General features: G+C 40.1%; 2 protein-coding genes across 2 annotated transcripts; both read left to right on the top strand.

The window, feature by feature from the left end:
• Positions 1-101: 101 nt before the first annotated feature.
• LOC131471680 (CTP synthase 1-like) lies at positions 102-15635 on the top strand. Its single transcript, XM_058648361.1, has 18 exons — positions 102-264; positions 1116-1297; positions 2524-2694; positions 3153-3253; positions 3876-3992; positions 4169-4252; positions 4884-4964; positions 6917-7068; positions 7325-7457; positions 7678-7766; positions 8829-8923; positions 10094-10156; positions 10281-10324; positions 11739-11835; positions 11918-11973; positions 12078-12174; positions 12258-12402; positions 13947-15635. Exons 2-18 carry the CDS (start codon positions 1132-1134, stop codon positions 14020-14022), a joined length of 1767 nt encoding a protein of 588 aa, XP_058504344.1. The 5' UTR covers positions 102-264; positions 1116-1131; the 3' UTR covers positions 14023-15635.
• Positions 15636-17153: 1518 nt separating this feature from the next.
• rab42b (RAB42, member RAS oncogene family) lies at positions 17154-24200 on the top strand. Its single transcript, XM_058648691.1, has 3 exons — positions 17154-17382; positions 20605-20833; positions 21794-24200. The coding sequence occupies exons 1-3, from the start codon at positions 17301-17303 to the stop codon at positions 22242-22244; spliced, it is 762 nt and encodes a 253-aa protein (XP_058504674.1). The 5' UTR covers positions 17154-17300; the 3' UTR covers positions 22245-24200.
• The last annotated feature ends 837 nt before the right edge of the window (positions 24201-25037 follow it).

Here is a 25037-nt window from a genome sequence, read left to right as displayed (position 1 = left end):
ATGGAAATATATGGAGATTCTACTCCATGCCAGTAGGTGGCAGTGATGGACCAAAAACGTGTTTGCATCGACATTACTGCGAAGAATAAGAGGCGGGAGGAACCAACGGCATCAGTGACAGGAAGCAGCTCAGCAGCGCTGTAATGTCAGTCTGTCCTACACGTGTTAACTGTCTCTGCCGGAGCATCACGCTCCGAAAATAGAAGACACTTAAAGGTTACTCGGCAGCGCACATTTGAACGCCAGCTTCTCTGTAGCCGTTAGGTGAGAATTTGTTTTATGAAATGCTTTTTACGTTGAGCGCGAGAAAGACTTGTCATCTAGCTACCAATGCTGCAAACGTGCGTCCTATCGTAGCTCGATGTGTAAGAGGACTGTTGTTGTTTTTACTTACGTTGGCTGCACACGGGTGAATCTGTTGTTTATTAATCACTACGTAGTTAACGTTCAGTCTGGGAAATTGTGACGGCGTTGTACAAACGGTTGGTGATTTGGCGTATAGCCAAGTAAGCTAACCAAACAGCCTATATTTTACAGCCTATGTTTTACATTTGTATTTAATGGCGCTTTATTACAACATGAATAAAGTATTCATACATGTTTATAAACAGTGGAGTGTTTTAACACAAGTGGCTCACGCTACAGATGTCTCTTCCGGCATATTTCTGTGCCCTGCAATTTCCCGCCACTAATTCTTAAAGTATGTGACTGTAAACAAAGACATATGAGCAGCTTTGAACACATCCTCAGTTGAGGGTTTTGTGTTGAGATGCTTTTTTCAGTTTTACTCGTCCAATGTCTATATGCCATATAAAACGTATGTGTATGAAGGTTCAGCTCGAAATTTAGATGTAAACAAACCGGTATGTCCACCTGCAAGTATGAAAACAACAGCATTTAACAAGTCACCTGAGTGAAGAATAAACATAAACCTTTTTATATGTGAATCCAGTGAGAAAATAACATTTAATGAATATAATAGAAACATAAAGTCTTGTGTTGCATCAATATGTGGTTAAGCGAGTTTTGTTGAACACACGCCCAGACTGTGTCGGGTTTTATCAGAACATCTGCTGGATTATTTGTTGAATGATATGTGTTTCACATGTGCATAGATATTTATTGGTCACCATGAAGTACATCCTGGTAACTGGAGGAGTCATATCTGGTATTGGCAAAGGCATCATAGCGAGCAGCGTGGGAACAATCCTCAAGTCCTGTGGCCTTCATGTGACAGCCATCAAAATCGACCCCTACATTAACATTGATGCTGGCACCTTTTCACCATATGAACACGGTAAGGAAATAAGTGTGTTTTAATGTCTCTAAAGGGACAGTTCTGGTTTGTGTGAGATATTTATTTAAGCTTTAGCCACATGGAAACTTTTCTCTTTTTTTCCCCTAAATATCCATAAACATGAAATGTCTTCATCTACGCGAAATAACCCAAATCGACTGTAGTACATATGCCAGACCTATATGTGGCACTGTTATGCTGCTACAGAAATGCAACGTAAATGGAAAAGGACACAAGCATGCCCACAAGTCATGCGCACTGTGTACTTGTGCTGCAACGAAGGATCATTTTCATAATCGGTTAATCTGTCGATTATTTTCTCAAATAATAAATAGTTATCGTTTGGTCCATAAAAACCTGGAAACCTGGAAATGATGATGTTCTCGAATGTCTTGTACTGTCCACAAACCAAAATGATTCAGTAAGATTACATGTTTTCTTTGTTATATGGAGCAAAGAAACCAGAACATATTCACATTTAAGATGCTGAAACAATCAGAAATCTCGTTTTAATCATGAAAAAAGCTTCCAAATGATAATCCATTATCAAAATAGTTGACGATTAATTTAGTTATCCCTTAATAATCGATTAATTGAGTAATTGTTTCAGCTCTACTGTGTGTGCACCTTACCTTGCTCAGAAACACAGACCAGACCATGTCAGGGGGGGTAAGGAAAGAAAAAAGTTATCATAAAGCAAGCATTGTTTACTGTAGACAACAGTCAGTGGGAAATGTGAGAACTGGAACATGATTTATCCATTGTTTTGATGTCAACAGGGACAGTGTTTATACTTTATTTTGCATATTTTCAGGGATGTTTGTCAGAAAGCCCTTTTTAAAGTATAAGGTGGTTTTTAAAATAGCGCCTTAAACATGTGAAAAATGCCAGTGGGTTGTTTAACCAAGGTGATTGACTATATGCACAGTCAATTCCTGGTTCTCAATAATCCAGTTTGACTATTTCCAGTAAGCTGTCACCCAAATATGTAGGTTTGTTCTACAGTCAGTGTCTGCAGAAGTTACCAAGAGCATTAAGCAACTTATTATACAATGTAGTGGAGGTTGTGTACAGAGGGACACAGCAGCGCTCCATTGTTGTCGCCTCACAAATTGAAATGCTTTCTAAATTTTTGGCCTTGTTGATATGCTAATATGCATACGTCCCTCATATAACTCTTACTCTACGTTGGTTTTTTGAATGGTAGAAATGTCTGTGTCGTGCAGGTGAAGTATTTGTTCTTGATGATGGCGGGGAGGTGGATCTGGACTTGGGCAACTACGAGCGTTTCCTGGACATCAAGCTCACCAGAGACAACAACCTCACCACTGGAAAGATCTACCAGTCTGTAATAAACAAGGAGAGGAGGGGAGACTACCTGGGCAAGACTGTCCAAGGTAAATTATAACATATCATGTAGAGCTGCAACTAACGATTATTTTCATAATCAATTAATCTTAAAAAATGTTGATCGTGTTCGTCGAATCTGGAAATGATGATGTTCTCAAATGTCTTGTTTTGTCCACAAACCAAAATGATTAACTTTTGATGATTTCTTTGTTCTCCAGAGCAAAGAAATGAAGAAAACATTCACATTTAAGAAGCTTAAACAATCGGAAATCTTGTTTTAATCATGAAAAAAGCTTCAAACCGATTATTCGATTATCAAAATAGTTGTCGATTAATTTAGTAATCGATTAATCGTTTCAGCTCTAATATCATGGTCATTCTGCTACCATCTGCTTGAGTTTAAATGCTGTGCGCCCACTTTGTGGATGATGCATGTGTCAACACAAGCGACATGTGAAACTACTTCTATACATTTAGACCATTGTGTGTGTCCTTGTTTTGTTAGTGGTACCTCACATCACAGATGCCATCCAGGACTGGGTAATGAAGCAGGCAAAAATTTCAGTCGACGACGATGATGTGGAGCCTCAAGTTTGTGTTATAGAGGTAAATTATTAGTCTAGGACACATTTTATATTCAAGGCGAAGACACAACAATGTTGTATTTCAACAACTCCCATGGGCTACTCTGAAATAACTGACTGGGGCATTTTCTAGTGCTATAAAGTGGAGTCGAGGAGGTTTTCAATCAGAAATGAAATCAGCTTCGTCGAGAGATGAAGAAAATACTGGCCCCACTTGGCAAGTGTGGAGAAACTGAGCCTACACAAGTGATGATTCACTGAAGCAGGAAACAAATGTTATTTTGAAAGGCTAAAATTGTTTTATCCACTTGTGTAAGTCAGACTCTGCTTTAGTGCCTGTTATTAGTAGGTTAAGAAACTAATTAAGCTAGTGGTATAAATCAAGGGTGTGTTTGACATCTGGTATTTCCAAGCCAAAGTCTCATAAACCAAGTTTAATTATTACTTTGCCTCCAGCAGAGGTTTTTCTTATATGACATACATCAAAAGCGGCTCAGACAGAGTTATGGGCTCAGTGCAGTTAATGACTTGCTGTACTTGTGTACTTGCCAAGTCTGTGTCGGTGTATGTACGATTCTGAGAACCAGAACTGTTTATTCATGCGTTTGGTTTTGTTGTCTAAGCTGTTATTTCTGTGTCGACAGCTGGGAGGCACAGTGGGGGACATCGAGAGCATGCCCTTCATTGAAGCCTTCAGACAGTTCCAGTTCAAGGTGAAGAAGGAGAACTTCTGCAACATCCACGTCAGCTTGATACCACAGGTATATGAATCACTGCACAGAAAAAACATAGTCTTTATTAGGCAGGGCATTTGCAAAATGACTGCTTTAGTATTATTGTATGGCATTAAAGAATTGTGGCTTGTGGGATTTGATGTCCAGTATAATACATGAAGTATTGAATTTAATTTTGGTTTGTGCTGTATTTGTTTCCTTAGCCCAGTACCACAGGAGAGCAAAAAACCAAACCAACCCAAAACAGTGTGCGAGAGCTCAGGGGTCTTGGCCTGTCTCCAGATTTGGTGAGTTTGGTTTTACATTCTACAACATTTCCTTTTTGACCCCAATTATAAATAAGCTATTCTGTCCTTCCACTTACAGTACTGTGCAGAAGTCTCAAGGCACCGCCAGCTTTGTTGTTTTTCTGGCAGTCAAATTCTGTGATCCATTGCATTTGGACTGGAATGATGACTCGGGTGTTATATATTAGCAAGCTGTCAATGAGTATACCTCATACATGTATATGTAATGCACAAGCATGTCATGAATAAACCTGGTGTAATAGACCTTTTTCACAGCAGATATTATAGTAGGACAAACACAGGTTTTACCAATAAAACTGATTAGGGTTCCACACCAGGTTTAAGAGAGCCAGGGTCATGTTGCTGTTCAATTTCAAGTGTAAACTTTTTCCAGTGTAGAAACTGTTTTTTCTGTGTTTCCCTTGTTTTCTGGATGTGTTCCAATGAAGTTTTTGAGAAATAATTATACTGTGTGGTCATTATAGCATTGCTTAAACAACAAATCTAAAGGTGCCCTCAAGGTACTAACTGTTGGGTATGCATTCATCATGTGGTGTGGGCAGAGGAAGCTCTTTGAGACGCTGGTCCTGCTGTATAATACGTTTAACATGAACATTCATTTCTTTGTCAGATCATGTGCCGCTGTGCTACACCCCTAGAAACATCCGTCAAGGAGAAGATCTCCATGTTTTGTCATGTGGAGCCCTCACAGGTGAGGGACCAACATCACACGAAAAGATCCCATCACAGCGGTTCACAGCTGGCATTAAATTGCATCATATATGCATCCCTGTGAACGTTTGTGATTGTCTGTCTGTGTTAGGCTTGGATGGCATCCAAATTTTGACACCTTTTTAAAATCTTCTCCAAACTTCATCGAGTTACTGTGGCTAATTAAAAATGAGGTCATAGTCTCACTCTCTGCTTCTTAACAAGTTTTTCTGAGAAAGAGACTGAGCAGAGCTGAGCAAAGCTCTGGTATGGGTACAGGTGCATCATAATTAGCTGACGTTGCTAAAATAAGTCCTCACATGACACAGCTATAACACCTAGAGGTGGGGGGGTGATCGATACAGTGAAATATTGTGATATTTTGAATGGCAATATTATATCGCTTTTGAGATAGTATCGATAATTATTTTAAGCACATTACTTTTTCTACTTATGTTACAAATAAACGAACATTTTGCAGATTAGTATAAAATAATCAGTTGACATTTGAGTCCTCTAGATGGTGTGTGACCATCTAAAATGTTACAGCTGTTATGTGAGTATATTGCAATTTATCATTTCTCATGATGAGAATATCGTAACGTGACTTAAATATTGTGATAATGTCATATCGCAGTTGCTGCAGTATTATTTTGGATCAGCATGCCTGTTGCTTGTTTTTCTCCTCTTCTGAAGAGATGTTGTCGCATGGCGATGTAAAAAAAAAAACATAATAAATTGAAAATCACCCACACAGATGGATGTGTTGGACCATTGCTCTGTAATTTAGGTATTAAAGAAGGTTTATTTAATATTATAAGGCCTCCAATAGGTATCTGCAACTTCATAGGGACCACAATCTCAGGGTCATGATGTTATGGATATTGTCATTAAAAGAATGTCACAATAAAAGTGCAACCGGTGTAAATGATGTTCATATGAGAGAAAGAGGGAGAGATCAGAGCACGGACTCGGTAAAGAAGCTTCTCTCTCTCTCTCTTTCTGTCTGTCTGTCTGTCTGTCTGTCTGTCTGTCTGTCTGTCTGTGTGTGCGTGGAGTCAATGTCTTGACATAAAACTACACCAGTACTTTCTTTCGTGATGTTTGTTCTTGCTTTGTTGGCATGACAACATGATTCCAGTGGAAATGCTTTCCTGGTGTTCAATGTGGCAAAAGGGGTCTTCTACCTCCCGTGTGTTCTCTGAACTCGCCATGTTAGTGATGTTAGCATACTGCGTTGTGACTTTCCTTCAACGTTAGATGTGTTATGTGGTTGGCGAAAACAGTATGCACTGAATGTTGATACGCACACAGTATTGCACTCCTAATTAGTGCCCAAAACTATTGTCAGTGTGTGCGCTCGTGTCTGTAGTTTTAAGGATTGGAAGTGACCTTGAGTGACAAGGTCACTTCCAGATGACAAAGCCCACTTTTGGGGCTTTTTAATGTTAAATGAAGGATATGTGTTAGAAACCGAAACAAAATTGCCTAAAAAGTACATGGAATCGACAATTTGACCATATTTGACTATATGTATGTTTATATACATACATACACACACACATATATATATATATATATATATATATATATATATATATATATATATATATATATATATATATATATATATATATATATATGTGTATGTATATATATATATATATATATATATGTATATATATATATACATACATATGTATATATAATATTTGATATATTTTACAAATGATTCAGAGTAATATATGTATTTAGATTATTAAAGTATAATGATTATTCATGCAACAGTCTCTAAATCCAATAAACGACATCACAGCTACCTCATCACAATATGACGATATGAAGATATCTTGTCTCATGTCATGATATAGTACAATATCAATATATTGCCTAGCCCTATTGTGTATCAGAGAGGGAGGTTTGACGTTGACGTTCCTCTTGTCTTCTTCTTAGGTGGTGTGTGTCCAAGATGTCTCTACAGTGTACAGAGTGCCTCTGCTGCTGCTGGAACAAGGCGTCATGAGGTACTTCTGTGAGCGTCTGAACCTGCCCGTCGAGCCCAAGCCCAGAAAGATGCTCACAAAGTGGAAGGAGATGGCTGACCGGTGAGGGAGTTTTGTCTTTGTTTCTGCGTCTTTGTCTCTGGAAGAAAGCTGGAACATACAGACACAAAAGGGATAAAATCAATCTGTTATAGAACAGTCAGTTTAACCAAAAACCAAATTATTCTGCAGTCACTGCAGCACACGGGAAGCTGAGGTAAAAATCAAATAAACATTGAATTGTTCATAGAGTAGCTGTGTGGATGTGATTAAATAATGCACATGATCAGGTCTCTAAATCATTTTCCTCTGTCCTCAGATCTGACCGTCTCCTGGAGAAAGTTTCCATTGCTCTGGTGGGGAAGTATACAAAGTTATCTGACTCCTACACGTCGGTTATTAAGGCCCTTGAGCACTCGGCCCTCGCAATTAATCACAAACTGGACGTCAAGGTATGTAAACACTTCACACTTTCTTATTTTTTTTTATTAGTCTCTGGAATTTCCGTCTCTGCTTTTGTGATCTTTGTTAGAAAACTGGATTAATCCTAGAAATGTGCCTGTATTTGCATGTGTGGTCTTTGAGTGTGTTGGCCATGATGTTAACTGATCCAAATGCTCCTTACTAACTGACCCTAACTCCTTCCAAATGCTGCGTGTGTTGTTATTACAGTACGTAGACTCTGCAGACCTGGAGGCTGCCACGCTGCAAGACGAACCAGTGAAATATCACGAGGCCTGGCACAAACTCTGCAGTGCTGAGTGAGTAGACAAATCCAAGGGAACACTTGTGCCCCAAGGTCTGAAAGATGGTGAAATTCTACAACTCAATACTCTTAAGACAATATACTTCACTGTCAGAGTATTGTAATTCATGCTACATGATTATAGCAGCTCTTGTCACTTCAGTTGGGAATTCTGTACTTTGTAGAAATGCACTTTTTCATTAAGTCTGTTGTAAACTGCTATGATCAGATATTGAGCACTTGTTTCTAAAGATCTCAAAAGATCTTTGCAATTAAAGTCCACTATAGGCCTGAAAGACTTTGGGGGTGAAAAAAAAAAGCCCTAATCGTTTCTCGATTTGAGATGCAATCGTTTTTGTAAGTCAAGCTTCTGTTTAATATCCTCTGTGTAATGGATTTAAAACTTGACGGAGCGTTACCACATCAGATACCATGAAAATAGACTTGGTGTTTTAATGCAAGGATAAAGAAATGGATTGCTTCAAGCATGTGTGTATTACATTTTATTAATTGACAGAGAACAACAGAAAAAGTCATTAAAAAAGCTGTGAATGAAAAAATAAATTATAAAAACTAATATGGCCTTGCTGTAAACAATCCCAGGCACTGAAACTGGTAGGTCATTAACTCATTGCAATCAATTTCAGCGTTTGCAATTTGCTAATTGCATTTTCTCAAATTGCAATTTTGATTTGAAAATGACGAATTGCACAGCCCGAGTCGACGATGCCAGAGATGAGCAGAAAGTGTTTCTGTTCTTGGCTCTACAGAGTGGAACCTTTTCCTATCCGTTTAAATAAGTCTGCATCTGCCGAGCTGTTGTTGCTCAGGGGATGTTTGTTTTTCTGATTATTCAGAGTAAAATCAAGAGATAGTTTACTTGAAAAATCCCAGAAGAACAAAACATTAAACCGGCGCAGCTGAATAAACGGTAATGAGATGACACAATTTTCTTCATTCTGCTGGTAAATGTGGATCATAAATGAAACTCCTTCCCTGTGTTTACACTATTGTATGCACTGCATTGGCAACAGCCCTGTATCTAATAAAATGCATGTATTCTGTATTCCTCCCACAGCGGTGTGCTGGTACCAGGTGGTTTCGGTGTGAGAGGAACAGAAGGCAAGATTCTGGCCATTAAGTGGGCAAGAAAACAGAACAAGCCATTTCTGGGTGAGAGAGAATCCAAAACTTTGAACTTGACTCATCAATTCTGCCTCCATCATTATCATTTGATAATGTAGATTATAAAGTATTAAGTGTTATACAAAGAAAACTTTAATTTATTGCATATTTATTTTTTATTTCATGTATTTATATAAAATAAAGAGAACATGGTAGTATCATAAAAAGGTTCAATGATGCAACAAGGCCTTTTGAAGACTGCTGAGAGTTTTTATTAAAGATTATTAATTACGATGCATCTAAGAATCAAGTTTTTGGGTTGTTTTTTTTACTACCCCCTTGTCTACACTTCTAAAAGAATGTGGCAATATTTCATGTGATTTATTTGACAAGATATAAACACAGTTCATAGCACTTCATCTCATTTTAAAATGCTGAGGATTAACACAGTCACACAAGTGTGGTGACGAAGTGTGAAGACAGGATAGTATCATATGATACTGATCCTTAAAGCTCCACTGAGCTGTTCAGAAAATCATTACACTCTAAACACTAACCAAAATAAAGAATAAACTGAAGCCCAAGGCTGATTTTTACCTCTGCTGTACAATCCATTAAATATCCCACAATATCAGCAATGTGATCAGGAAAAACAAAGCAGGACAAATATTACTTTCAAATAGACTATAATTTAAAGATGTTTTTTGAATGAATTTCTTTCCATAGTTTGACTTCCCAAACTAAAACATTCACACAAGTGAGAATCCATTCAAAATACTAAATAGATGTTTTTAAAGATAAACAACCCTCTCATATTATACTGTCCTTCCCTTCACCTAAAAAAATGACAATAGTTAAGAAGACTTTTATTCTGAAGTTAAATCCTAAATGTGTGTAAATACAATATGAAAACTGTAAAGTGCAGGAACCGATAAATGTGTTTGTAGATTTATAAGAAGCCTTTTCGCGTCCTCACATCGTCGATGTGTGTCTTGGGTGTGATTTCAGCTCTCAATTGTGACTTGAGTGTAAATGTACTGACTGAACCAGGCCTGCTTTACGCAGACACATACTTTTTAACTAAATAATACACACAGTAATAACTGCACCATTATCCATGAAAGTGGTTTATTTATAAGGGCTCTTGTTCACTGTTTGCTCAAGTTCTAACAACAGCTCTCAATTATGCATGAATTCTGCTGGTCTGGTTTTGTGCAGGGGTTTGTTTGGGCATGCAGCTGGCAGTGTGCGAGTTTGCCCGAGAAGTTCTTGGATGGGAAGGTAAGTTATTGCACGGTCGGCTTGGGCACTCTGTCAAGGATCATTGAATTCCTCTGGTTTCATAAATGATGAAGCTACTCACAACTTGTTTGGAGCTGAGATCAGTTTCACTCTTCTCTTTCAGATGCAAACTCCACAGAATTTGATCCCGAATCCAAACACCCTGTGGTAGGTTCCATTTCTTTAGCTGTGTTTAAATTTCTCTATACATGCATATCTGTCTGACTTGCAAAGGGCACCGGTGTGTGTTGTTTGGATAAGAAATGCAAGAGATATTGGGAGAAATCACTAAAAAAGGGCACTTCTGCTTCCTCGCACAGTGAAAAGAAACCATCGAGCACATAAATACACAAAAAACAGGCACATATTGAATGGGCACTGCACTGGTCAATGTTGTATGAAAGTGTGGTTGTATAAATAAAGTCTGCACTGACGACACTATGTTCTCCCCCTGCATGCAAAGCCAACTTTGCTGCTAGTGCAGATGCAAGAAAAAAACAAACAAAATCTACACTTGCTTAAAGGCCCTGATACAGTATACCCTGGTATACTCGCACATCGGGGTCCTGTAGTATCTGACTTCACCACCGGGTGGCTGTACAAGTCTGGACACAAGGGAATAGGACGCATTCCTACCAAAGAAGAAGTGAACGATGCTACAGCTCCCTGGGACACGTCTGCTTCGAGCGGCTCATCAGCGGGGAGTCGGGGTGTCAGCCGGTGACTATCCTTGGTGACTACTTCTGTTGGTGAACGTTTTTTTCTGCTTGGTGAGCGGGGCTTAATACTCCTACCGGTGGGGTGGAGATTCAGTTTCAGCGTGCGCTGTCCACACACTCTTTGCCCGCAGTTCCAAAAACGTGCAATCAATATGTTGCACGTTTATGACACAAAAATCGCTATGCGCAGAAGTATACTAGGGCCTTGTGTCAGACAGCCTTTGCCAACTGGATACTGAAGTTTATAAACTGCTTCCCCCCTGATTCCACTGAATGCCTATCCCGCGGCATCGAAAGACAACGCTTCAATTCAGCAAGAGCGGGACAGGAATTCAAGCACCGACACAATCAATACATTTTATGAAGTGTTTTTTTGGGAGGTTTTCAATATAAAAGCCCATGTCATGTTTCACTTAAGTACATCAACAACACGGCATAATAGTGCGGTTCTATCATGCCTGTAAACTGTATGCCAAGATTAAAATCTATAGAGAAAGATCAGCTGCTGGTCGACTGCTGCCTCCTGTAAACTGATGGTACATCTGAACGAAGGATTTCAAACCAGAGTCACAACATAACACATTTGAAACTCAGTGATGGAGGCAGCATGAGGATCAACAACTCCTGTGTGCTGTGATGGAAAATTGCTGATTTTCTCTTTGGTGTGGAAGAGGGGGGAGTTTCCAACGCTGTCAAATGGTGAGAAAGCGTGACAGAAAGATGAAGTGTCCGTGCTGATAGTGAGAATGAAGCTGGATGGGATGAACACACCACAGTCAGGTGTGACTGCTCGTCACTATCTTGTACAACCATAAAAAAAAAAGGCTGAACTATCCCTTTATTGTCTTGTTTCTTCCTGGCAGGTGATTGACATGCCGGAGCACAACCCAGGGCAGATGGGTGGGACTATGAGGTTGGGGAAGAGACGGACCATTTTCAAATCCAACACCAGTGTACTGAGTATGTGTCCTCATTTAATAAATGGTGGATTTTCAACATTTGTGTTTAATTATAACTGATTTATTTATTTATTTTTTAACAGAAAAACTGTACGGAGATTCGGACTATGTTGAGGAGAGGCATAGACACAGATTTGAGGTACAAACTAAATGCATTTTAAAGCAAATTTAATGCAGATCTGCAAAAATATATGATGAAGTATTATAAAGTAACGTCTTTGTTATTTTAAAAAATCCTCACAGGTGAATCCTGAGCTGACGCACCATTTTGAATCAAAGGGCCTCCATTTTGTTGGTCAGGATGTGGAAGGAGAGAGAATGGAGGTTGTTGAGTTAGAGGGTGAGTTTAATAAGAAACACGCTTTGTTTGGTTATGATGAATAAATACAGTATTGACTTATTTACCTGCTCTTTCCGTTTCAGGCCATTGTTACTTTGTTGGAGTGCAGTACCATCCAGAGTTCACCTCCAGACCCATCAAACCATCTCCTCCATACTTTGGCCTCCTGCTGGCTGCTGCAGGGAAACTCCCGGGCTTCATGGCCAAGGGCTGTCGCCTTTCTCCACGGTAAACTCACACACAGCTCAGACCAACCGTAACTCACCCCACACAACTGCAATAAGCTTTATTTGAATCGCAGTGTTTTATAACCAGAGCACTCGCAAGTCTGCGTCACCTGATGCTGCGTTTCATTAACATCAGAGCTGAGAGTGACGTCACCCCTGAGTTCACCGCATTCCAGTTTACAAGTTGGAAATGTTTACGAATCTCGGGTTAGCTATTGTTGTTAGTTGAAATACCAGTCAATAACAACACTCGACATCGGTATATCGACGGTTATAAATGTGCTACTTGCGGTAACAGTAGCAGTGTTTGTAACTCACATTTACAACTTGGAAAAGCCGGGGGGCGCTCCTGCCTAGAAAGTTCCGACTACACGGTCGCAAGTCTGTGGTCATTATGTTAACCCCGCCCACCGACTCTATACCCGATGTGATTGGCCAAACCAGAGTTTGGATTTTGCAGCTTGCAAACTAACAAGGAGTTTCCAGACGGAACCCTGGCTGCAAGTTCAATTTGCTACCACTAGGGTGCGTCTAGATTTCTAGGCTAATCCACTCTCACACCTACGGTCAATTTAGAGTGTCCAATTTAGTCGTGTAACTATTTTGTTTTCTGTTTATGAAAGTATAAAGTCTCAGAGCAGCTATAAATGAACATGCTGAGCAGATTCATAATGACATTTCTGAGGATATGGATTGTCTTGTTGTGACCATTGTGATTTAATTCACCAGCAATATGACTCAGATTTACAACTTTGAAAAGCCGGGGGGCGCTCCTGCCTAGAAAGTTCCGACTACACATGGAATGCACCATTAGTGCTTGAAATCTGACATCCCTGGTGCCAGAATATTTGTCATTTGTTTGTCATGGCTAATAGTGAGTAGGGGTGTCATGATTTTTTCAAATCCTTTTTCGATTTCATGGTCACGATTCCATTCAATTCTCAATCTTTTTTTCTCATTTAGTGCAGATGGGTAGATGGTAGGGTAGATTTTTAGACTTGTCTAGTTTAGTCTAGGCTCATTGGCTTCATGTCATGATAACTCATTTCATTTTATTCCTATTTTTGCTTCTCTCATCGACATGGTGTCAGGAGTGATATAATGTCCATCATTTGTTTGCAACGTACCCCACTAAGGCCCTATTTTCAAGTTTAAATCATTTGTTAACAATGTTAATGTCACAATAACCAGTCGATTGGAAACTAACTGTAAAAAGTCACAGAGAATCATGAATTATAATGCAATGCTGCAACAGCTTCAGGTCACAGTAGGGAAATCACAAATGTAAATCACCATTGATGGCTGAGTTCCATGAAGCTTCCTCGGCTCGCGTGCAGCAGGCTGGTTCACTGTCGCACTGTCCTGACTGTAACAGAGCCATCGTTAATGTGAATATAACACGTGTGCCTGTCCTGCTTCAACATGTCAACACGGCTGCTGTGCAGAGGGTATTACAGCCTACACTGACACTGTGTTATCACCATTGCACCTGGAACCATATTAGAATAATCCCTGTTTTAATATAAATGTTGTGTTTGATCACAGGGACACCTACAGCGACCGCAGCGGCGGCAGCTCTCCTGAAGCTGACATCGTAGACCTGAAGTTCCCGTCTTTGTAGCCGATAACACCCGCGTTTGTGTAGACAAGTCCAGGATGAGACGTGGTCTGTCTCTAATGTTGGAAAACCAAAGTACAGGTTAAACTGGTTTTATTTTTATTCAAAATCTATTTATGCCTTGTTTGTGTTTGTGTGTCGGTAAATGGATGTTTTATATCTCTGTTGCTGCAATAATCGGAGGAATTATGGTAAAAATATTGAATACAGACATTGTTAGAAACTTGAAAAGAAAATGAGAGAAGCTAAGCTCTTCAGGAAATGGACGATGACTTTTCCAGTTAGACATTTAAAAGCAAAGTAACAGTGACACAGGGTTCAGGTGGGAGTCAGGGTCCCACCGTGCTGGAAAAAAACCCAACATTGACCTTTTACATGACTTGATTTGTCCATGTTGCATGATATGTAATGTTTAATTTTACACTTTTATTTTCTGCCACTTATTGTTTCTTTCCTGTCAAGTATACAATACTCAGGTGTGTAAACTACATGTTATACTAGGTTTGGATAATCTTGTGATGTTTTGCATGGAAATCTGTTTCAGACTGTTTAGACTGGACCACAGAGTCACGCTTATGTAGGTGGGAGTTTATTCATTTTCCTTTTGAAACAGGGTGGAAGGTTAAGTAGTGAGGAATATAACAAGGGTCTGGTTTAGTCCACATGATGACCTGACCATGGATCTTATTCTGGTTTAGTCCACATGATGATCTTTTTAAGTTCTCATGAAGACCTGGCCTTTATTCTGGTTTAGTCCTCATGAGGAACTGGCTTTTAGTCTGGTTTAAACCTCTTGAGGAACTGGCCTTTATTCTGGTTTAGTCCTCCTGTGGAATGGACCATTATTCTGGTTTAGTCCTCATGTGGAACTGACTGTTATTCTGGTTTAATCCTCATGGAGACTTTGTCTGACCTTTTATTCTGGTTTAAACCTCATGGGGAACTGGCCTTTATTCTAGTTTACACCTCATGAGGACCTTGTCTGGCCTTTATTCTGGTTAAATCCTCATGTGGAACTGGCTTTTATTCTGGTTTAAACCTCATGAGGAACTGGCCTTTATTCTGGTTTAAACCTCATGAGGACCTTGTCTGGCCTTTATTCTGGTTTAAACCTCATGAGGACCTTGTCTGGCCTTTATTCTGGTTTAAACCTCATGAGGACCTTGTCTGGCCTTTATTCTGGTTTAAACCTCATGAGGACCTTGTCTGGCCTTTATTCTGGTTTGGTTCTCATTTTTGTGTGGTCCTTGTTATGACCTGGCTTTTATTTCTGGTTTAAACCTCACGAGAAATGGTTTTGATTCTGGTTTTGTTCTGGTTTTAATCTGGCCTTTATCCTGGTTTAGAGAGGCACTTATGCAATGATGGGAGTATGTAGATGTTCCTGTTGTAACAGGGTGAAAGGTTAAGTCGTGATGAATATAATGAGGGTCCTGGGTTTTATTCTGCATGAATGTGTTATTGACAAACCTGTGGTGTTATAAGTTTTTTCATTCCATAATCCCACAGTCGTTAGCTCTGGTTGGAGGCTTTGTAGGCTGCTGTGTCTTTTAATGTCAGTGAAACAAAAGTACGCTTGATGTCGTCATTGACTCAAAGGTATTAACTAGAAAAACAAGCTCGGTACACAACAACTGATTTGATCCTAGGGTATCAGTAACCTGTGAATGAGAAGCATCAAGCTTTCATCTTACAATTGACTTTGTCTGTCAGTGACAAAGATGTGAAACACATAACATATTTTTATATTTATGCTGCTCAGATGCATGTGTGATTTGTAATATGTGCATTTATTCCAAATAAATCAATTGTTATGACAATCAATGGTTTATTTTTCTGATTTGTTCAACATTTTCTAGTCCAAAAGAAAAACAAAAAACATGCGGAAGTCTCGGGTTAGCCATTGTTAGCAACACCAGTCGATTAAAAAACAATCTACAACAATAAATCAACATATCCACGGATAAGTTCACAGTCACAATAGTGGTGGAACCGTCTTGGAATCTCATGTCAGGGTTGATGAGGTTGCTCCGACTTCTCAGAGTTGGAAAACAAACTCGAGGGATTGTTCCATTGAATGAACGCCGACGCAGAAATTCCAATTTGTACACACAGTTTTGAACATCACCTTTATCCTGGTTTAGTCCCCATGAGTCTGGCTTTGATACTGGCTTATCCCTCGTGATGAGCTGGCCTTATTTCTCGTTGAGTGATGAATCATAGTGTAAGTTCTGCTTTCTGTCAGTCAAAGTGACAGCAAAGCTCATGCACATCAGCATTTATCCTCCACACGAGGGTCACGGGGGTCGCTGGTGCCAATCTCAGCTGACGTGGGGGACAGACAAACAACAATCCACAATCAACACAGCCTGGCAAACTAGACCTACTTCAAGATGATTTTTGATCTGGGCACACACATTTGGCAGGGTTTGATCTGAGGGGTTGGGATAAATGTTTGTCTTTCAAATTCCCCTCTGCACACAATAAATCAGATCAGAGCAATTAACCCTAACCCTGCAAGTCCTGGAAGAGCTAATATTCCACGCACCATCACCAAGGTGTTGGTTGTATTTACATGTAGCAGAGACCGGCAGGGAGTCTGTGGGCATTATTTTAACCCCGCCCACCGACTCTATACCCGATGTGATTGGCCAAACCAGAGTTTGGATTTTGCACCTTGCAAACTAACAAGGAGTTTCCAGACGGAACCCTGGCTGCAATTTCAATTTGCTACCACTAGGGTGCGTCTAGATTTCTAGGCTAATCCACTCTCACGCCTACGGTCAATTTAGAGTGTCCAGTTTAGTGGTCTAGGATTTTGTTTTCTGTTTATGAAAGTATAAAGTCTCAGAGCAGCTATGAATGAACATGCTGAGCAGATTCATAATGACATTTCTGAGGATAAGGATTGTCTTGTTGTGACCATTGTGATTTAATTCACCAGCAATATGACTCGTGTGGTTTGAATGTTTGAGATTTTGCTCCATTCAAAGTGTTTACACTCACCAGCCACTTTATTAGGAACACGTGTTAAACCACTTTGAGTGCAAATATCCGATCAGCCAATCACATAAGAGCAGCTCAGTGTGTTCAGCCTTGTAGACATAGTCAAATTGACCTGTTGGAAGTTCAAACAGCGCATCAGAGTGAGGAAGACGACAATGGTTGGTCTGAGAATTCCATAAAGTGCTGTTCCTGGGATTTTCACGTGTCAAACATCGCTAGGATTTACAAAAAAAAAACAAATGTCTGGTCTCTGAACACATCCAAGCCTGAAGCAGATGGACGACAGCAGCAGGAGACCACACCTGGGGCCACTGCTGCCACTGTGTTCGATGTCTTGTGTACCTAATAAAGTGGCTGGTGAGTATTTGGTCCATAGATTTCACCTGTAATCACTTTGTAGCCATGATGTAAGTACTTAACGTATTTATATACATCATCGCTAAGATGTTTCACTTAATATTTAAGTTAAGATGGCGAGAAAAGAATTGATCCTCACAGGAATTAACATTCCTTAAAGTAACACTGTGTAACATTACTGAAATCCAATTTAACATCCGTGTAAGTGTTAACAATGTTGTATAATCATAAACTATACAACAACTAAAATAACCAGAGCCAATGAGCATCTAGTCAGGTGAAAGAGGGGGCGGGTCTAGTGGCAAAAGTGGGAAAAAAAAACAACAGTTTAGTAGTAATACATTGAAACTTTAGTAAATAATGACGAGGATAACTGTAACTAAAACAGCTTATATATGTAATACCTTTAATAATGCAATAGTTACAACTAAATGATTATTTCTATTATAAAAGTATTGCTAGTAAATATGTTGAGTATTATACTCTGACTGTATTCTATCACCTCGCAGGTCACATGAGGTGGAGGTTGCGGGTAATCGCTGAAACAATTACTCGATTATTACTCGATTACTAAATTAATTGTCAACTATTTCAATAAACACTAAATCGGTTTGAAGCTTTTTTCATGGTTAAAACAAGATTATGGATCATTTCAGCTTCTTATATGTCAATGCTTTCTTCATTTCTTTGAACCGTAGAACAAAGAAATCATTAAAAGTGAATCATTTTGGTTTGAGGACAAAAACAAGACGTTCAAGATCATTTTCAACATTTTTTTTTATCATTTTCTGATGTTTTATACTCAATCGTGAAAATAATGGACAGATTAATCGATGATGAAAATAATCATTAGTTGCCGCTCTAGTCGTGCTGGGCGTGTTTTCATTATAAAATGATTGTTCAATTCGGCACGTTTTAATGTTGTGTTTTAATCATTTTATATATTGCATGTCTTTCAGTGATCATTTTTAGTGGATTTTAATATTATTATCGTATTGTTTTTGTATCTTATTTTGCTTATTTTAATGCCCTATCTATTTGTGGCGTCATTGTCTTTTATTGTGCTGTTTCACTGTTTCTTTTATTATTAGTGTGACATAAAAAGGACTCTGAGCTGCATTTCTTGTATGAAAGGTGATAAATAAATGAGATAAAGTTATAATAGTATAATCGTGGGCCACTAGTTTATAGTCCTCCACAATCTTGACCTGCCATGTGTCACACAACAGTTAATACAAATATCACAAACTCAAGTATCTACAGATAGTGATAACAAACTATGAAGCTGTTAACGACACATTTGTGCCATTTCAAGCTATTTCAAATACATAATTCTCCTATTGTGTTACAAACATTCTTCTCCTGTAAAGAAGAAATCTGGATTAATGATGTTATTATTCATATATATAACTCGAGCGTGTATAAAGCTACTGTTAATATCAGTCCTAACTGTTAACTGACAGTTAAAAATGACAGTTAGAACTGACAGTAAAATCTTCATGTACTTGAAATGTCTTTCTTTCGTTCACATTGATTAAAGAATGATAATGATAACCATCATGAACCCTGTTAAGCATTCATTAATGCTCCCCGTGACCCTTCTTATAAAACAGAGGTGTCAAAGTGGCGGCCCGCGGGCCACATGAGGCCACCACTTAATATCGTGTTATAATGAAAACAGTGACCTTTGACCTCCTCTTTCTTTAAACACAGCACGTGTGGCCAGTGAGGCCATAGAATATTGAATATAAGGCTAAGTTATTATATAGTTTTCTAATTTAAATAATAAGACATCATATTATTAACATTAAATTACATATATAAAAAACTTGTTTAGTGTTTTTGTTAGATTTATTTCCCTGTTTGTAATATTAATACATTTGTTTTGCATCATAAATGTGTTGTTATAGTGAAATATAAATGGTTCCACATCAAAACAGTGACTTTTACTTTCGTAAAACGTGTATCCCTTAACTTTAAGACTTCATAAATGTATGCAGGTACAGAATAAGCATTACTTAACTATATTTAAGCATTTATTAACCATTGTTAGCCTTTATTTCCACAATTATTTAGTATCTAATAAGTAATTAGTTTATTAAACCCTTAAATAATAATAATTATTATATATATATATATATTATTATAATGCCTTCATTAACCTTAAGTAACAGTTAGTACATTGTTATTACAGCACGGCAGAGGAGAAGCAGGAGTGTCCTTCTCTCTCTTTCCCAGATCACTTGATTTACACTGCGACGGAAAGTTATCACGTAATTATTCATGAGTAATGTCCACGCACCGTTAAATAAAACACTTCTACTGCTGACAGAGCTGTCGTAGGGGACATGAGCTCGTGTGACGGTTGAGATCAGCGTTTCCTACAGGATCCCGGGAGGATTTAAAGCCGCATTGTTGACAGCTTCCCTTTTTTTAGGTGGCGACGCTCAATCTATGGACAAGATCTAAAACTGCCCGGATACAAAAGAAATGCCCGCACTTGGTGTCACGTTCCTTTGAATGGCTCGTAAAGTCGTCTACATGGTTTGAAATACAGACACTACTTCCTTATAACCACCAACACCCGCCCCCTCCTTCCCTGAATGCTCTCCCGCCCTCCCTCCCTGTGTGTGTGTGTGTGTGTGTGTGTGTGTGTGTGTGTGTACAGGTATTTATATCCTTGTTTGGACAAAGGAGGACTTTTGTCTGGTCCCCACAACTTTAAAGCGCTTTTTCAGTGTTAAGACCTGGTTTTAGGGTTCGGGTATGGGGCTAGGGAATGCATTATGTCTATAAAAACAAGTGTGTGAGTGAGTGTGTGAGTGTGTGTGTGTGTGTGCTCGTCCCTCCTTTTGTCAAGTATCAACAGGCAAATGTAAGTCCCCGCCCACTCCCACTCATGTACATGCTTACAGTAGTGTACATGAGCAGTGTAGACCAGCAGCTCGGATGAGAGCTCCGGCAGGACCTGCTGTCTGGACTTTTGCTTTGTCTCACAATTGTTTTCCGGATTGTTCAGGAGTTCAGGAGCCACCGTTGGAATGAAAGTGTGTCCAGAAATGTGACATGACTGTGGACAAAGATTAAAACAGGAGTGGCGGCTGTGGTTGTAACTCAATATTAGGACCAGACCTGGGGGGACTGTGGGACTGCTAGACTCTTAAAGGTTTCGGGGGGTTTTCCAAATCCACCTCTCAGTCTTTGTCACTGTTCCTCCATCAGCGGCAGCAGCGATGGACCTGACTCTGTGGCAGTACCAGTTCCGGATCATCATGCTGGGGGACTCCACAGTGGGCAAGTCGTCCCTGCTGAAGCGCTACACTGAGGACATCTTCCTGGAATCCATCAACCAGACGGTGGGTGTGGACTTTTACGTCCACTTCCTGGAGGTGGAGCCGGGCGTCCGTGTGAAGCTGCAGTTCTGGGACACGGCTGGACAGGAGAGGTTCAGGTGAGGGTAGAAGATGTGGGTCTGTATCAGGACTTACCACTGCTTATCCTTCTCACCACAGGCCTATCCATCAGTGTTTGTGATGCTTTAAGCTGAACTGAGGAGACATTGTTCTCTCGGCATATTTAATGAAAGAGTAACTTGTTTGACTCCGTCTCTAAATTCATTATTCCAGCTCTCTGCTCGAATGAACCGTGGCTAATTGCATAAAAACCCCGGCCCTGTTTGTGTTTATCTCCGCGCCGCATTGGTGTCTGCGGCCGCCTAATTCTGCATGAGTCAGCACAGCAACAACACAAAGCTCAGGCAAATCTGGTTTGTTTTCATAAAGAGGAAAAGTGACTGATGTCTGGGGAGGATTGTTTGCTTTGAAACACTCAGTGAGTCATGGGGGAACTGTGCCGCTCCACATTTTTGTGATTAGGATGAAAAACACTGTGGGTATCAATTTCTAACAGGGGGCTTATCTGCTTATCTAGAAGAGTGCGACTCTAACAGTGCAGACAATCAGGGAGTTCTGTGCTGGAGGACTTTGTGACAAAGTCCACTTTCTGTGAACCGTGCACGTCCCTCCACTTCCTCCTTTAAAGACAGCTGAACAAAACAGGACAGTCCATCTCCCAATCCTTACCAGACCATCCATGCATCCATCTTCTAGCACTTTATCTTCCACAGGAGAGTCGCACGGGGGGGGGGCGATAGGCGGGGTTCACCCGCGACAGTTCACCAATCCATCACAGGGCCGCACATAGAGACAAACAACCATTCATGGTCAACTTAGAGTCACCAATTAATCCCCATATTGCATGTTTTTGGACTGTGGGAGGAGAACATACACACTCCATGCAGAAAGACCCTTGTTCCAACCAGGGGGTTCAAACCTGGGTGTTCTGGCAGCAAAGGCAAGAGTGCTAACCACTACACCAACTCCATGACCCATGTCTCCATTTCCTCCCCCAGGTCAGTGACCCGCTCCTATTACCGCAACTCTGTGGGAGGCATGCTGGTGTTCGACCTGACACAGAGATCCACCTTTGACCACATCAAGGACTGGCACGCCGAGGTGTGCGAGCGGGTGCAGCCACACAAGGTCGTCTTCGCCCTGGTGGGACAGAAGAGCGACAGGGACGCTCACGACGAGAGGGCGGTGAGCCGAGAGGAGGCCGAGAGGCTGGCCGGACAGCTGGGCGTGCCCTACATGGAGGCCTCCGCCAAGACGGGCCACAACGTCAGGGAGTCCTTCGAGCTGATAGCCCGTCGGGTCTATCAGGGTCTTCTGAGCGGAGAGGTGCAGCTGCTGGAGGGCTGGGACGGAGTGAAGTGTGCCAACTCACAGACGCTGCACATGCAGAGAGCCGGTCTGTCTCAGCCCAGCTCCGGGTCCAAGAACAAGAAGAAGTGCTGTGATTAGACTCTGGACTGACTTTTGTCACCGTGTCTGGATGCTGATATTCTCTGTGGCTGTACGAGGGTCTGACTTATTCACCTGTTCACTGATTTCTGTGATATCTAAAGAATTCTCAGTCTGCCTTTTCTGACTTTGAGAGGTTTTAGAAACTGTTTGTTCCCCCAAATTCCACAGAGAAAATCAGGGATTTTTAAATCCCCTGCCGTCTCCATCAATACACTTAAGTGTATTATTTGTGACTTCTGTGTTTGAAATCCTTTCTTTGGAGTGACACAAACTTACCTGTGAGGCAGACGTAAACCAGCAGCTTCTGTGTTCCCACAAGCTGAAACCGCTGGGTTTTCTCTGTGGAAGAGTGAGCAGTTTCCAAACATTGGTTTGTTATATATATATAACGATAGTGAAGGAGACGAATTCTTAAGATATTATAAGAGCAAAGATTGTATGAGGTCAGCCTTTAGTGAACTCCTTGTGTCCCTGCTGTGTCAGTAACATATGCAGCCACACGTCAAAGAACCTGGAATTGTTGTGATATTATATCACTTTAAGTGATATTAATAACTTGAGGTGATATAACTTAAAAAAGTAACTTAATACGTTCAACTTTATGACATTTCTAAATGGGTAGAATTTTAACTTGGTCCAGAAATCAATAATTTATTAGATGCAAGTATCTGTAAGAACATAATATCTAGTATCTGTGTAGCGTGGGCTAAAAGGTCAATCCTGAGGGTTTTTTATTCAAATATATGGGCGTTACATTCTGTCAAAAATCAATACTTAGATGATGAACAGGTGATTGTTGAGTTGCATACGCAGATTATACAGATTATTTTAATACTAATGTTTTAGTATCACACTGGCCTGAGGTGAACCCTCCATCTCTGATATTAACATGTTTTATTGTGTTTATTGTTTGACTCGTTCAGACTTTTTTTAGGATGTTGTGTAGAGTCGGTGCAGCAGCCAAATGCACTCACTTTCTATCTAAACTAGTGTTGGGATATTATCACAACCAATTTAGTTGCTTTTTCCCCAAAACATTGGACTACTTTTGTTGTTAAGTGTTTTTGCTGCGTTGTCACTCAATTTGGCACAGTCAGCAGGAGAACATTCATTACAATTACATATCTACCAGAGGAGGTGCAGAAGTGTTCGCTCTCAGATCACTGGATTTCTTTTTTATTTATGATGCCAAGAGGTTTTTATGAATCAATAACCCCACAAAATAAACCCTGCCTTCATGGTTTCATGGTGTGTTCCATTTGTAGCGGCAACTCGGAAGGTTCCGAGGTCATGGGGTGTTTCCAAGGAACTACCCAGAGTTCTGTTACAGAACAACTTCTGTTGTATTTAGTGTCACAGTAAATCAGTCGCACACGTAGTACTGTTTCATTCTGAACCGCAGACGTGTTGATAAACCGTCTGCTTGCACATGATACACATGATGTAGAGCATTGTTAACAATAGCTAAATGGAAGCCAGCATCACAACCTGAAAAGTTTTTGGAGCCACTTCTGTACAAGGACATTTGACTTTTTCCCCCTGAACCTGGTCCTTGATACAAATCTGGCATTCCTGTGTGTGTGTGTGTGTGTGTGTGTGTGTGTGTGTGTGTGTGTGTGTGTGATCCGTTGAAGAATGAAGGCAGATAATGTATCGAGTCCCCAGTTTGAGATTCTAAACATCACCTGAGGCCCTGATGTGATCAAATATCCTGGGCTGAAGTAGTTTAGCAGCGTGGAAACAGCACAGCACGGCCTCCGGGGGCTGAGCGATTGTTTTTAAGTGCCATTGTTGAAATTAATTAAATGAAAACTCCGGGGTGCTTCTGGATATTGTTCTGTAGAAATGTCTGTGAGAGGCTTTTATTGCAATTACTGTGTATCTGGCTGATGAGCAACCTCCTGTGTTCCTGTAACCAAAATAAACTGCAGTTTGTTTCACTGGACGACCACATTCACTCGTCAGTTTATTGTTGTATCGCTCGTTCATGGACTGAACATTAGTGTGGTATTTCTTTAATGTCTGGGTTTGTTTGCGATGCTTTGTAAACTGTTTTGTAAAGTGTATTATTTTGTGACTTCTGTGTTTGGATTGACCTGTGTGACACAAACAAACCTGTGAGGCACGAGTAAACCAGGAGCGCATGTGTCCTCACAAGCTAAAAAAGCAGATTTTCTCTATGGACTTTGGCTTGGGAGAGTGAGCAGTTTACACTTTCTTACAGAAATCCTGAAACATGCATTGATCTCCAACATTTGGCAAAAGAATGTCTAAAATCTCAATACTTAACGCCGGGGTCTGTCAGCACTGCTGAATCAAAAATAAAAAAAAATATGGAAATCGTCCAAAATGCTATGCCCAGAAAAAAACACTATACAAGTCCCAATCAAGACAATTAAATTCCGTTGTGAGCAAAACAGGTGTTACCTCCTCTGTAACCCTATATACTGTTGGAGTGGGAGGTCTTTATATAGGTCCTCTGCCCCTCCCATCCAAACATAAATTATCCCAAAAAAATCACAATAAATAAACACAAGCATAATTACTATAACAAACAACCCTGATGAAAATAAACCCAAAATATTTCCCAAATTAACGGTGCCACAATAGTTATTGTCCCCACCTTTAATAAACAATATTAATGGATAATTAATGGAACCACAAAAAAATGACGTCACACTAAGCCATCGTCGTCATTTAAGTGCGCCGCTGACGCAAACTGAGGATGAGGGTGAGGTAAGTTTGAACCAAGTTAATGTTAACAGGATGTTTATGTAGGAGCGGCACGTG

The sequence above is a fragment of the Solea solea genome, chromosome 13 (genome assembly GCF_958295425.1).
Source record: "Solea solea chromosome 13, fSolSol10.1, whole genome shotgun sequence".
Classification (NCBI taxonomy): Eukaryota; Metazoa; Chordata; class Actinopteri; order Pleuronectiformes; family Soleidae; genus Solea; species Solea solea.
The sequence above is the reverse complement of the archived record's forward strand: the minus strand, read 5'-3'. Positions and strand labels throughout refer to the sequence as shown.

What these genes read in the sequence shown, in the direction of transcription:
- LOC131471680 (XM_058648361.1), top strand. Translation starts at nt 1,132, where the DNA reads ATGAAGTACATCCTGGTAACTGGAGGAGTCATATCTGGTATTGGCAAA. An exon ending in TTGGCCTGTCTCCAGATTTG is followed by an intron (nt 4,253 to 4,883) that starts GTGAGTTTGGTT and finishes TTTCTTTGTCAG; the next exon opens with ATCATGTGCCGCTGTGCTAC. An exon ending in CCGAATCCAAACACCCTGTG is followed by an intron (nt 10,325 to 11,738) that starts GTAGGTTCCATT and finishes TCTTCCTGGCAG; the next exon opens with GTGATTGACATGCCGGAGCA.
- rab42b (XM_058648691.1), top strand. Translation starts at nt 17,301, where the DNA reads ATGGACGACAGCAGCAGGAGACCACACCTGGGGCCACTGCTGCCACTG. An exon ending in TGTACCTAATAAAGTGGCTG is followed by an intron (nt 17,383 to 20,604) that starts GTGAGTATTTGG and finishes TTCCTCCATCAG; the next exon opens with CGGCAGCAGCGATGGACCTG. An exon ending in GCTGGACAGGAGAGGTTCAG is followed by an intron (nt 20,834 to 21,793) that starts GTGAGGGTAGAA and finishes TTCCTCCCCCAG; the next exon opens with GTCAGTGACCCGCTCCTATT.